Here is a 15,499-nt window from a genome sequence, read left to right on the forward strand (position 1 = left end):
GGTTCAAGCAACACGTAAGTGTTACGGAGATGCTTCAGAAGCTCAAATGGGAATCCAAGGAGAGAGGACAACTTTCTTTTTGAGGAACACTATTGAGAAAATTTAGGGAATTGGCATTTGAAGCTAAGCATATAACCGTACCACTACTATTGTAATTTAGTATGCTTTTACCTAAATAACAGAAAACCCTGTCTCTCTGTTGCCACCTATAACCCTCTTACTAAAATTTAGTTTAGTTTCCAAATAAAGTACCTTGCATGGGGATAGTCTTGTTAACAGAAAAAGCTAATCAATAGAGTTACCCGTTTTACTGGATTTGACCATGTGTTGTGTCTATTTGATAAGTAAATCAAACAATGGAAAGTCCAGAAGGAAAGTTGCCTTGCCGCAGTGGATACACCGGTTCCCATCAGATCACCGAAGTTAAGCGCTGTCGGACGTGGTCGGCACTTGGATGGGTGACCATCCAGGCTGCCATGCGCTGTTGCCATTTTTCGGGGTGCACTCAGCCTCGTGATGCCAATTGAGCTACTCGACCGAATAGTAGCGGCTTCGGTCAAGACTACCATCATAACGACCAGGAGTGCAGTGTGCTGACCCCACGCCCCTCCTATCCGCATCCTCCACTGAAGATGACACGGTGGTCGGATGGTCCCGGTAGGCCACTCGTGGCCTGAAGACGGAGTGCTAAAGTTGCTACTCACCATATAGCGGAGATGCTGAGTCGCGATAGGCACAACAAAAAGATTCACACAATTATAGCTTTCAGCCATCAAGGCTTTTGTCAGCAGTAGATACACATACACATATGCGTGCGCGCGCACGCACGCGCGCACACACACACACACACACACACACACACACACACACACACACACGCAAATGCAATTTGCGCACACGTCTGCAGTCTCAGAGAGTGAAACTACACTGCGAGCAGCAGCACCAGTGCATGATGGGAGTGGCGACTGGGTGGGGGTAAGGAGGAGGCCCCAGCCTCTTTGAACTAACTTGAACAAACAGATATACATTTAAATAGAGTTTAGTAATTTTGCTTCACTCTGACTGAATTTTATGTAAGCAAACTTTTTCTATAACACTTTGCAGTAGTTAAGAAAACTTTCTCATTGTTTACACAAAAACAATTTAAATGGTGCCTCTTTATATTAACTTGGCACTTCATAAGTCTGTAAAACAGGATACTCGGATTAATCAAACACCAGGAAGGAACTCTATCTAGGTGTATGATTAGCATGAAATAACAGTGTGAACCAGTTTCTTTAAAGTTCAGAATAAAAAAAAAAGTATAAAAACAAAGATGATGTGACTTACCAAACGAAAGTGCTGGCAGGTCGATAGACACACAAACATACACACAAAATTCTAGCTTTCGCAACCAGCGGTTGCTTCGTCAGGAAAGAGGGAAGGAGAGGGAAAGACGAAAGGATGTGGGTTTTAAGGGAGAGGGTAAGGAGTCATTCCAATCCCGGGAGCGGAAAGACTTACCTTAGGGGGAAAAAAGGACGGGTATACACTTGCGCACACACACACATATCCATCCACACATATACAGACACAAGCAGACATATTTAAAGACAAAGAGTTTGAAACTCTATATCCAGAGCCACTTCTGTTTCAAACAAAAGCACACTGGCTTTTACATAACTCCTATTTCTTAAATTGTTCCTAAGTGTGACCATTTCTTACAATTGTCAAATTTACATCACTATGAACAGTTTATACACACAAATATTTTTAAATACAAAATGTCGTCAGAAAATTAAAGTAATAAGCAATTTACATAGTATTTTACAAACCTTACCCACATACAATGCAAAGAGCTTCAAACTCCAGTAGAGCACACTTTACTTTACATGTACAGAAAATATAGCACCAGTATGCGAAAATTTTAAAGCAAAAACATTATGAAACTTCCTGGCAGATTAAAACTGTGTGCCGGACCAAGACTTGAACTCAGGATCTTTGCCTTTTGCGGGCAATTGCTCTACCATCTGAGCTTCCCAAGAACGACTCACGACCAATCCTTACACGTGGTAACATTTTTGTGACAATTTTGTTTTCTACATCTACTCTCTGCAAGCCACCTTACAGTGTGTGGTGGAGTATACTTTGTGTACCACTATCACTTCCTTCTTTTCCTGTAATAGTTTGCGGGAAGGACAATTTCTGGTAAGCCTGGAGGAAGCGATATATTAGTTGACACTTATAGGAACGTACACTCTAAGAACTTTAACAGTGAACCAAATCGTTATGCAGAATGCTTCTCTTGCAGCATTTCCATGATGTTTCATGCCAACTAAATGAGCTTGTAATGAAACATGATAATTTTCTTTGGATCTTTTCTATTTAGTCTATCAGTCCTATCTGGTACCGAATCCATACTGATAAGCAATATTCAGGTATTGGTTGAATGAGGGTTTTGTAAGCCACCTCCTTTGATGATGGGCTACTTTTCTTGAGGATTCTTCCAAAGAATGTCAGTCTGGCATCTGCCTTAACCTGTGATTAGTTCTATATGGTGGTTCCACTTAAAATCACTCTGTACTCATACACCTGCATATTTCAAGAAAGCAACTGCTTCCAGTGATTGTCCTGCAGTCATGAAATGGGTTTTTCTGTCTATGTACAAGCAGTACATTACATTTGCTTATGATGTTGGCCAACGTGGCAACATCCAGCACCAAAAGTCGATTCTCTGCAGGTCTTCCTTATTTCACTAAGATTTTCTAGCATTGCGACTTCTCTGTGTTGTGGCATCATCCATGAAAAATGTCTGCTAGGTCGTTTATATATATTGTGGAAAGAAAAGGGGAGGGAGGGGGGGAAGAAAGAGAGAGAGAGAGAGAGAGAGAGAGAGTCCTACAACACTCCCTTGCAGAACGCCCAAGTTACTTTCATGACTGAAGACTTTTCTCCATTGAGAATAACATGCTGTGTTCTGTAGGCTATAAGTTCTTCAGTCTAGTCACACAGTTGATAAGATATTCTGTACACTCACATTTTGCTCATTAGACAGCAATGCGGAACTGTATTGAGTGCCATCCAGAAATCAAGGAACCATGACATCTCCTGTTTGACCGTATGTATTAATTTCCTTGTCTTATTGAAAAAGCTGAGTGAGCTGCATTTCACATGATTGGAACTCACTTTAATTCCTCCGAAGAAGATTTGCAGTCTCCAGAAACATCAAATCAAATCCTTTTATTTGTCTGAAGACAACATTGTTGTTGCGCGAGACATTGTGTGGTACAAGTTATTTCTTTACAGAATATAATTTTACTGCAGAATATGGGATTAAACAATGGGAACTCCTGGTTGGAATGTCAACAGTTTTAGGAGAAGAGTAGATTGCTACTCACTGAAAAGAAGACCCATTGAGTTGCAGACTGGCTCAATGAAAAGACTGTTGCACATTAATAGCTTTTGGCCAAAGCCTTCTTCAGCAAAGAAAAAGAGCAAACACACATATATTCATGCAAGCAAGCTTGCTGAAGGAGGCTTGCCCCTGTCTGCAGAATATAGTATTACATATTTAATTTACTTAACTGCCAATTTACACTTGTATATTACACAGTTTATAATACACACCATTTAGTTAACGTTATAACTAAATTGTTAAAACATTTACACTGCTGTCTATGAATTTATCCACAATTTGGAAGGCTTTTCTGTTAGCCATGATTCCATAACCATTTTAAATTTATTGTGTGGCAGTTCCTTAACACTTTGTGGTATCTTGTTTAGAAAAACAATGCCAATGTGTTCAAAATTATTTTTAATCTTGGATAGTCTAGTTTAGGGGACATTTATCATGTCTCTGTTCCTGGTTTTGTGTGTTTGGACATTAGACCTAGTGCACATAAAACATGTTCTAACAGCCCGTTGTCGAAGATACAGGCCTATAGTTTTGTGTCTCTGTTTGACAAACCTTATTGAAAACAAGAATTACCTGTGCTTTTCTCCAATTACTAGAAATTCTTTGCTCCTCCAGAGACCCACAGTACACTGCTGCTAGAAGGCAGTATGTTCTTTCACATACTTCATGTATAATCATATTGGTACAGATCCAGTAGCCGTTCCTCTGCTGAGTGACTTCAGTTGATTTTCTATTGCATGGTCACTTATTTTGATATGTCACTTTGTTGTTTGTCTGACAGTTTAAGGAGGTACTACAGTGCAGTCTTCCCTGTGAAACAGTTTTGGAAAAAAACATTTAGTATTTCAGTCTTTTCTGTGTAATCCTCCTTTTCAGTGCCATTATGGTCACAGACTGTGTGGGCAGAGCGCCTCAGTCCATTTACTGATTCGAGGTTAGACTAAAACTTCTTAGGATTTTCTGTCACATCAGTGAAGAGAATTTTGCTTCTGAAATGGCTTCATTTAGTTTAGTTTGTAAGGCTTTGGCCAGCAGCTTTCAAACGCTGCTATCGAACCATGATGGGTCTTTTCCATCCCTCGCAGCTTTTCTCAACATATACCTATCTAAGCATATTGCACAATTTTCTTGAACTCTGTCTATTGCTACTCAACGTTGTTAATGCTGGAGATGAAATTTTCATGCTGACTTCTGAGGTAATCTGAAATCTGTTTCTTGTCAATCTTGCTGAGGATAAAGATCTTACTATCTTTCTTTGTATTACTATTTACAGCCATATTCAGTAATGCTGTAATGACATTACCCTCACTGAGTCTGTGTCTACATCTACATCAATACTCCACAATCCACCTTATGGTTTGGCTTAGTTAATCACATACCACTACTGCTCATTTCCTTTCCTGTTCCACTCGCAAATAGAATGAGCAAAAAAACAGCTGCCTCTACGACTCCATATGAGCCCTAATTTCTGGTATCTTACATTCCTGATCCTTACTCACAGTGTATGGTGGAGGCAACAGAATAATTCAGCAGTCAGCTTCAAATGCCAGTTCCCTAAATTTTCTTAAAAGTGTTCCTCAAAAAGAATGTCACCATGCCTCCAAGGGATTCCCATTTGAGTTTCCAAAGCATATCCATAACACTTTCTTGTTGTTCAGACCTACAAGTAAAAAATCTAATAATCCACCTCTGAATTGCTTTGATGCCTTCCTTTAATCCAATCTGGTATGCATTCCAAACGCTCAAGCAGTTCTCAAGAATAGGTCACATTGCTGTCCTGTATGCAATGTCCTTTACAGATGAATCACACTTTCCTCGAGTTCTCCCAGTAAAGCAAAGTCAACCATTCATCTATCCTACTACAATCCTCACATGCTTGTTCCATTTCATATTGCTTTGCAATGTCATGACCTGATGTTTAACCAACATACTGCAGGACACTACTAGTGCTGTATCCCAGCATTATGGGTTTGTTCTTCTTACTCATTCACATTAACTGACTTTTTCTACATTTAGAGCTAGCTGCCATTCATCACACCACCTAGAAATTTTGTCTAAGTCATCTTGTATCCTCCTACAGTCACTCAACTATGATGCCGTACTGTAGACCGCAGCATCATCAGCAAACAACTGCAGATTGCTGCCGACCCTGTCCACCGAATCATTCATGTATATAGGGAATAACAGTGGTTCTTTCATAATTCCCTGGAGCACTCCTGATGATACCTTCATCTCTGATGAATGTTCGCCATTGAGGACAATGTACAAAGTCTTCGAACAATGTACGTATATGTGAACCTATTCCATACTCTCGTATCTTCTGTAACACCTTGCTGTGGGGCACCGTATCAAATGCTCTCTGGAAATCTAGAAATATGGAATCTACCTGTTGCCCTTCATCCATAGTTCACAGTACATAATGAGAGGAAAGGGCAAGCTGAGTGTTGCACGAATAATGCTTTCTAAGACCATGCTGATTTGTGGACATAAGCTTCTTGGTCTCAATAAAATTTATCATATTCGAACTGAAAATTTGTTCAAGGATTCTGCCATAAACTGATGTAAGGGATATTGGTCTGTAATTTTGTAGGTCCGTTGTTTTGCCCTTCTTATGCACAGGAGTCACTTGTGATTTTTTCCAGGCACTAGGGAGATATTCATGATAAATGCAAGCTAAGCAAGGGGCCCAGTGCCATAGAATACTCTTTGAAAAACCAAATTTGGAGTCCATCTGGAATGGGAACATACTTGTTTTCAACTTTCTCAGTTTCTCTATGCTCGGGGTGCTTATTATTGTGTAATCTATATGGGAGTATGTTCAATGCTCAAAAAACAGTGTGTTTTTCTATTCTCCTGCGTGAATGACTTCTTGAATGTGAAATTTAAAATTTGCCTTTCATCTTGCTATCTTCAAATACCACACTAGATTGGTCAACAAGTGACTGGATGGAAGCCTTAGACCTGTTTAGCAATTTTATAGAGGACCAGAATTTTCTCGGGTCCCCCGTCAGATCATCTCCTAAGATATTATGGTGGCAGTAGTTGTATGCTTCATGCATAGAACTTTTCACAGATGCATGAATCTATACTAACCTTTTCTTTGCGTAATTTGTCCACTCTCTTTTACACCAAGTGTGCAAAAGCTTCTGCTTCATCAGTAATTTTGAAATCTCATTATTAAACCATGTTGGGTCTTTTCTATCCTTAACCCATGTTCTGGGCACATGATTCTCTAGACCTGTAGTAGTTGGTTCACCTCTTACTTTAGCAACAGACAGCAAAAGGTCATTATTCACAATGTTGAGAATGGTTGTGATGTGGGGTCTGAGTGGGGTACAGGCAAGTGGGGAGGTGCCCCAGGGATCAGTGTTGGGGCCACTCCTGTTCCGTATTTACGTAAATGACATGCCCTCTAATATTATGGGTAGCTCTAAAATATTTCTGTTTGCTGATGACACGAGCTTGGTAGTAAAGGATGTTGTGTACAACATTGGCCCTGTTTCAAATAGTGCACTTCATGACATAAGTTCATGGGTTGTAGAAAATAAACTAATGCTAAATCACAGTAAGACTCAGTTTTTACAGTTTCTAACACACAATTCAACAAAACCTGACGTTTTAATTTCATTAGTGAAACTGAACAGTTCAAATTTCTAGGTGCTCAGATAGATAGTAAACTATCGTGGAAAGCCTACATTCAGAATCTTGTTCAAATAATATTTGAACAGTATCTGAAGTGAGTGATTGTTTGACATGAAAATTAGTCTACTTTGCTTATTTTCATTTGCTTATGTCATATGGTATTATATTTTGGGGTAACTCTTCCCATTCTAAAAGGATATTTTTGGCTCAGAAACAGGCGGTTCGGGCAATAGGTCAACTCCTGTTCACGAATCTGGTTATTTTGATATTGGCCTCTCAATATATATATTCCTTACTGTCATTTCTTGTTAACAATATTAGCTTATTCCCAAGAATAAGCAGCTTTCACTCAGGTTGATACTCAGCAGAAATCAAACCTGCATTTGGATCGGGTTTCCTTAACTCTTGTGCAGAAAAGTCTGCAGTACACTGGGGCATCCATTTTCAATAAGCTACTGCTCGAATTCAAAAATCTTAGCAGTAGTCCATGTGCTTTCAAATCGAAACTGAATATTTTCTTCATGGGTCACTCCTCCTATTCTGTTGAGGAGTTCCTTGAAAAATTAAGCTGATTATTGTTGTTTTGTTGACTGTGTTCACTTAAACTTACAGATTGACTCTTTTCGGGTTCATAAACATTTTATTTTTATCTGTTATTACTTTTATGTTGTAAATTCATTTGCTGACAGGTTCCATGACCTAGGAGATTTGCTCCTCAATTTGGTCCTACGGAACTTGATGTGTAAATAAATAAAAAACTACGATTTACAGTCTCCTTAAACTTTGCCCATAATTCCTCTTTGTTCATTTTACTGGAACTAAGTGATGTCAGTTCACTGCCTAAGTGAGATGCTAACAACTGCTTATCTGCTCTTTCTGCCAGAAATATTCTCCTAGGCTTCTTGACAGATTTATTAACTTTTGTAATCATAGTTGCTATAATGCCATCATAACTGCTAATCCCCATTTCTATACTGACGTTGTTGATAAGGTCCAACCTGTTTGTAGCTACAAGGTCCAAGATATTTCCATTGCATGTAGGGTACCGGATTAGCTGCTCAAGACAGTTTTCAGAAAGCGTGTCCAAAAGCACTTCACACCCTACAATTAATCCATAGACATCCCAGTCTATATTTACTAGGTTAAAGTCACCTAAACAGTTAGCAATGCTTGATCTGTGTATTTAGGTGCTGCTGACCATAGACAGTCTTTGAATGACTCTAGGACTGTCGCAGCAGAATCGGGTGGCTGGTAAAAACATCAGACAATTAACTTGGCTTCATCTGGACCTGATATATGTGACAAGATAACTTCACTGTCATACTCAACTATGACCTCATTAGAGACAATATTTTTGTCACCTGCAATGAACACTGTCGCTCCTGTGGTCTCTAATCTGTCTTCCCGATGTATGTTCCTTGACGCACTAAATATCTGAGAGCTTTCCACATTGGGTTTCAGCCAGCAGTTGGTCCCGAGACTAATTTGAGCACGAGAACTTTCCTGGAGGGCAGTAAATTGAGGACAGTATATAAGATATTCTCTGGAGTGCTGAATGAAAGAATAAAGAAGCGCACTGAGAAGATACTCAGAGAATACCACTGTGGATTCCAACGAAACAGAGGTACATCTAACCAGTTGTTTGTTGTTAGACAAAATGGAAAAAATTTTATGGGTATGATATAGATCTCCACTTCCTGTTCATTGACTTCAAACAAGCTTTTGATAGTAGTGATAGTCCAGCATTGTATAAAGGGCTGAAAGAATTAGGCATCTGTGATAAACTGAGAAGGTTAATTGAGCTAACAATGAAGGATACAAAAGCAAAAGCAGAAGTGAATAACAGAATGAGCAGGCAATTTGACTTTGAGAATGGAGTGAAACAAGGTGATGGCCTCTCTGCAGTCCTGATTAACTTAACACTGCTTAGTATCATACAAAATGTAGATAAAAGAGGAACAATAATGATGAAGTCCAGCCATATAAGCAGATATGCAGATGATATTGCCCTCATGACAAGGGATGTAACATCGCTTAAAGAAACAGAAGGAACAAGAATGGGACTTACTGTAAATGAAAGCAAGACAAAATATATGGTTATGTCCAATTCTGAAGCTAGACGAACACCACAGGACCTGAAGATCTCTGATAAATGCTTCGAAGCAGTTAGACGCTTCCATTATTTAGGTGTCCTCCTAACCAATGATAATAGTATGAGAAAATGTATTAAAGAAAGGGTACAAGCAGGAAGCAAAGCCTATTATGCAAACCTAACGATACCCAAGAACTCTCTAATTACATGAACAATTAAATTGAAAGTATACTATACCCTTGTGCGACCTGTTGTCACATATGGATCAGAAATGTGGACAGTGACAGAAGCAGACAGTAACAGCCTAAGGGCATTTGAAAGGAAAATCTTACGAAAAATCTATGGGCCTGTGAGAAAGATGGAATGTTGGACAGCGAGATACAACCATGAAATATAGGAGCTTATACAAGGAAAAGATATAGTGAAATGTATCAAATCTCAAAGAATACGTTGGTTAAGACATGTGGAGAGGATGACAGAAGACAGGATGCCCAAACAAATAATGAATGCCAGACTTTATTCCACCAGAAGGAAGGGCAGACCAAGAGCTAGATGGATGGACAATGTGCTGGCTGACCTTGTCAAGATGGGGATCCGTGGATGAAAAAAAAAAAAAAAAGCTGAGAACAGAGAGATATGGAATGAAGATGGTTGAGGAGACCAAGGCCCACCAACGGCTGTAGTGCCGAAGAAGAAGAAGAAGAAGAAGAAGAAGAAGAAAATATGGGAACTTCGTTATGAATACTTCAACAATTTACTGATAAAATTTTGATAGTCAAAGTGTCTTTACTCTGGATGTGGCCTGACTACCCTTTATGCATATTGATTTCCCTTTCTATGTATCAACTGGCGAGTGTTCATCAGGATACCTCAAACTACTGCCTAGCCTAAAAAACGTTCATGTGCACTCCACAAGTACGGTGCCACCTGAGTAGCTGCCTATTTGTGTAATGCACCTCTGACCTATCAAGGGGTGTCCTACAAATCCCAAACCTGTAAAACAGGTCTAGAAATCTGCAGCCAGGACCTTCACAGAGTCAACGAATCCTTTGGTTGAGACCCTCCACTCGACTCCAAACCAAAGGACCCCGATCAATTTTCATGACAATTTTTGTTTTACTTGGTAAGCTATTATACATACAAGACAAGTTACACACAGTCTTCTATTTCCCTCTTCAACAATAATGTCTATGAAAGAATCACCATATAAAAGTATGAATAGATAAAAAGTTGGGGGCCTATTTGTAGTTGATTAATTCCTTCTTGCTGAGCATTACAGCCTTGATAAATTCAAAGGAAGATGCCATGGTTTCCACCTGCCTATCTGGTTAAAATAAGTTCTCTATTCAGCACTGTTGGCCATAATTCTTGAAATGCTACATCCAGTTTCAAGGTAGAGACTTTTATATTTTTTGCTTTTGCTCTATTTTGATGTGTTGTTATGTTGTAGGCACACTTGAAGCTGAGCTGACTATTGAAACTGGCCAGTTGTGCTGAGTAAAATACTCATTTAACCAGACAGACTAGTGGAAATGATATTTTTAACTGAATTGATCAAGACTGTGGTGCACATCTAGAAATGGCAGCTATACCCAGTGTCAAGCCCCCCCCCCCCCAACCCCACCCCCACAACCCCTTAGACAAGGGAAAATATAGTATAGCCGGTTGGTTTTTTTTCAAGAAAATGATTTAAAAGTTGTATATCTAAAAACAAAGATGATGTAACTTACCAAACGGTAGTGCAGGCATGTTGATAGACACACAAACAAACACAAACATACACACAAAATTCAAGCTTTTGCAACCAACGGTTGCTTCATCAGGAAAGAGGGAAGGAGAAGGAAAGACGAAAGGATGTGGGTTTTAAGGGAGAGGGTAAGGAGTCATTCCAATCCCGGGAGCGGAAAGACTTACCTTAGGGGGAAAAAAGGTAAAGGACATTTGTAAATGTCTGCTTGTGTTTGTGTACGTGCAGATGGATATGTGTGTGTGTGTGCGCGAGTGCATACATGTCCTTTTTTCCCCCTATGGTAAGTCTTTCCGCTCCCGGGATTGGAATGACTCCTTACCCTCTCCCTTAAAACCCACATCCTTTTGTCTTTCCCTCTCCTTCCCTCTTTCCTGATGAAGCAACCGTTGGTTGCGAAAGCTTGAATTTTGTTTGTATGTTTGTGTTTGTTTGTGTGTGTATCAACATGCCAGCACTACCGTTTGGTAAGTTACATCATCTTTGTTGTTAGATATATTATTCCCACGTGGAATGTTTCCCTCTATTATACTGATTTAAAAGTTGGTATTACACAGGTTTTTAACAGGATCGGAACTTTTTAATGGTTACAAGTTGCTATCCGTCTTCCAGAATATTAAAAATACTCCATACCCACAGGTTTAGTGCCTCCCCCCCCCCCCCCTCCTCATCCAATAAACAATCATTTGGGTGTCCTTGCCATCTGGAAAAAATGTCAAAATTCTTCTGGAATGGATTAATGGATTACATCAGATATTTTCTGAAGTCTCTTTTTATGCCTGGTATTTTTGTAACTGTACTGCATTAAAAAGAATGGTAACACCACCTGCACAATTGTGTACATATTTTAATAGTGTTTCTCACCTATAAAAACCTCAAATAGATCCTTATCAGCAATATGTGCACTTTATTCTAATATCAACTTTTCTGTTTTGAGATGTTTTCAGCTGTTCTCTGTTGTCCATTCTCTCACATCAACTCCGACTGCTGTGAGTAAAGCAACAGATGATGTAATTGAAGAATTTGAAGAGGATGGTGTTATATATCTGGAGCTGAGGAGTACTCCCAGATGTATTGATGGTTTCATGACTAAAGAGCAGTATGTGGAAGCAATTGTAAAATCGATAAGGTAATCTTTATGAAGCAATTTGAGGGATGTAGTAATAATATTATTTATTCTGATAGCAGCAGTAGTAAAAGTTCTGATGTGCTTTGGGACCCCTATTCAGTGATTGGTTGTCATATTTTATTTCCATTTAATATAAAAAGTTTATGTCTAATAACATTTTATTTTACTAATTTAAGTGTCAACATTTGCCATATAGTTTGATTTTTGATCAGTTATCTGACAAACGTAATAAATATTAGTGAAGATACTAAAACTAACCGTCATGGTTGTTTTTATTAGCTCTGTTCATTTAGCAAGAAAAACTACTGCTGAAACAAGTCAGTAAGAAAATGCTTGAGATGCTGAAGTGTTTAAACTCCAACATACTGAGACTGTCAGATTGTGGAGGCAAATACTGTCACCATTCAACCCCAGTTCATTCTGAGTCAGTTTTGCAGGCAGTCTGCCAAAATGCAGTTACCTACACTTGAGTGCCTGGATGAGCAGTTCTGCTTAAGTTATAGTGTATAAAAACAGGGAGACTGAAATAACAATCTACATTAGCACACTAATAGTATCAGAAGGAAAATTCACTTGAGAAAACACTAAAATTACAAGGAGACCTTCAGAGAATGAGTTCCCAGTACTGCTGATAGACACATTAAAAATTAGCTTTTGGAACAGTTATGATTTGTATCAGGTAGGAAATAGGTATAGATTTAATAAGTTAGGGAAGAGGGGCAGGACACACAGACCACAGCTTGAGAGGGACCACCTGCTGCAGCTGAGAGCACGAGTGGACACAGAACAGTCTGCCTTGGGGACACTAAGTACCCAGGTTGCTGAGCATGCTCTACAGTACAATTCAAGGGACCTGAAGGTTGGCTATACCACATGGGCCATTTGAATCCTTCCACCCACACTTAGTTACCCTGAACTCCAGAGTTGGGAACTTGCTTTCTAACCTATTCACGCGTGCATCCCACCCACTCTCCTGAACTTGAATGTTGTTAACAAACCTCCTACTCCAGTCATTTATTTATTTATAATTTATATAAATATGTGTTTCCGTTGGTAGTACTTCCTTACTTACTCAATTTTGTACTTTATTTCTCCCACTATTATCCCTTTTCCCCCTTTTCTTCTTTTTTTGCCTTTCTTGTTCTGATCTTCTCTGTTTTAGTTTTATATCTTCAGCCTGCCCCCCACTTCCCCCCCCCTCCCCCACTTCTCTCTCTCTCTCTCTCTCTCTCTCTCTCTCTCTCTCTCTCTCTCTCTCTCTCTCTCTCGAGTTCTGCATTTTGATTAAGGCTTTTGACTGCATCTGCTGTGACTTCTTACTAGCCAAACTACAGTATTATGGAATAAATAATATGGCATTAGAAATAATTAATTCGTATCTAAATAACAGAAGACAGTATTTGTGTCAGTTCAGAATAGGCATTCTTCCCTGCGGAAAGTCACTTCTGTTGTGCCTCAGGGCTCTGTCCTTGGACCTTTCTTCTTCATTGTTGCAATAAATGATTTGCCACGTTGTATAGGCCCTAAGTTCATTATCTGCTATGTGGATGACACACTTTAATTGCTACAGATTGAGATATATTAAGGTTACACCAGAAATCAAAGGACTCTCTCTCCCTAATGCTAAACTGTTTCTGATCTCTTAAACCACTATGCAATCCAGAGAAAACTCGACATCTGCTGCTGGGACTAGCTAATGACATAGACGGAAAATCTGTAAAACTGCTTGGAGTACATTTGACTCCAAATTAAATTGATAATCTCATATTAATCATGTCTGCAGAAAGAATCAACCACGTCCTATTTCATATGGATATTATCTGATCTAGTGAGTAAACAGTATCTTACGAGAGCTTACTTTGGACTTTTTCAGTCTCTCAAATCTTATGGGTTGTTGTTATGGGGTCACTCATGTCATGTTAGTGATGTATTACTGATTCAGGAAAAGATGCTACGAATAATATGTAAGTAATTTGTTAGATAAAAAATCTACTCACCAAGCAGCAGTAGGAGAACATGCGAAACAAAAGGTTTTTCATATGCAAGCTTTTGGTTCCAGTGGATCCTTCTTCTGGCGGAAGGACTGAAGGGGAAGACAGAGGGATGAAAAAAAACGACTGTAGAGGTTAGAAAATGGGGTAAAGTCCAGAAAAGTTACCCAGAACCCCGGGTCAGGGGAGACTTACTGGACAGGATGAGAAGGAAAGACTGATTGTTAGGGACTCCCAATGCCTAAAGTCGGTCCAAGTGAACGCTGTCATCCTTTATTCACTAAGACCAAAATAATGACAGTGATAAATCTTTGTGTCTATGCATAATTGTACATGCTAAAAACAACTTAACAGAGTTTGACACCAGAGAGAACACTGTGACTGGTAAATATATTGCAAGTACTTTGAATAATTAACCTACAAAAGTACTACAGATCCACTAATGAATTGTTTTACTTATCAACACTTTCACCAAAATAGGAAGAGGAGAAACATTTCAGTAGCTCAGAAATGATGTCAGAAGTGATGTTCCGCACTTCGGTGCAGAGGAAGCACTCGTTAATGGACCACTGGGCTGATGTATAGCAGATGGTGTGCTCCTCGGTCTTTGGATACAGGTGAACATTAATCTGAAAGCAAGCTCCAAAAGGGAGCTCCGTTTTCAGGGTCTAAGGATGGTCAGCACTCGGCCACAGAGCGACTCCATATGAGATTCTGCTGAGCTCGGCACTGGGAGTTCTGTATGTGGGTACCAGAAGATCGGTGCTTGGCCACAGAGTGACTACCGGTGTGCAATTGGCGTAGATCGACCGAGTGATGACCTATGTAGCCAAGCCACAGAAGAATATGAGGATCAGCACTGGGGAGGCATGGTGTAGTGCCAGCGCTGGCAGCACCCCGTGTGGTGAGCCTCGTGCCTCCGGGAAACGCAGTGACTGCAGGAGACAGAGGGAAAACAATCACTCACATTTATGTGTACATTGGGTCTCTGTAGTGAGCAGCCACTTGCAAAATGCAGCAGTAAGGAGGGTAGTTGGATCTTAGACATCTGCCATACAATACCTAACATACGCGCCGAAACAAAAATCTTGCTTGTAGCTTTAATTTCTGTCTCAAAGGGTTTAAGTTTCTTGTCTGCTATGACAAGTACACTATATCCATTTCTCATTAGCCTATACACTGAGACTTACCCCCAAAGTGTCATTGCTGTCAATTTCAAGCTTTAGCAAAGCTTCCTGTACCAGGATTATGTGATCTCCACTACTTTTTAAGAATGCTTCAAACTCTGGCACTTTATTGCAAATGATTTGGCTATTGATCACTAGGTTTTGAATATTCTCACGTGTGGGGGACATTTCTGTGGATCTTTCACTGCTACATCACTGAGTGTCCTGCATCTTTCACTATGTGGACTGGATACAGACTCAACTGTATGGTGCAAGTCTAGGAAGTCACAGCGTAGCTTTTCAGTCTGTTGTTTAAATTTGAGATATTAATAATCAAC

The 15,499-nt window shown here is 39.6% G+C and overlaps 1 protein-coding gene and 1 pseudogene across 1 annotated transcript in view; both read left to right on the plus strand.

Annotated features, from left to right (window-relative positions):
* The window catches only part of LOC126262329 (adenosine deaminase-like protein), a 76,145-nt gene that overhangs the window by 22,499 nt on the left and 38,147 nt on the right, over window positions 1–15,499 (plus strand). The window contains exon 3 of the mRNA XM_049958884.1: window positions 11,813–12,004. Within this exon, the coding sequence (XP_049814841.1) occupies window positions 11,813–12,004 (192 nt within the window). The remainder of the gene's footprint in view (window positions 1–11,812; window positions 12,005–15,499) is intronic.
* On the plus strand, window positions 373–490 carry LOC126263767 (5S ribosomal RNA; annotated as a pseudogene).

The sequence above is a fragment of the Schistocerca nitens genome, chromosome 6, assembly GCF_023898315.1.
Source record: "Schistocerca nitens isolate TAMUIC-IGC-003100 chromosome 6, iqSchNite1.1, whole genome shotgun sequence".
Taxonomy (NCBI): Eukaryota; Metazoa; Arthropoda; class Insecta; order Orthoptera; family Acrididae; genus Schistocerca; species Schistocerca nitens.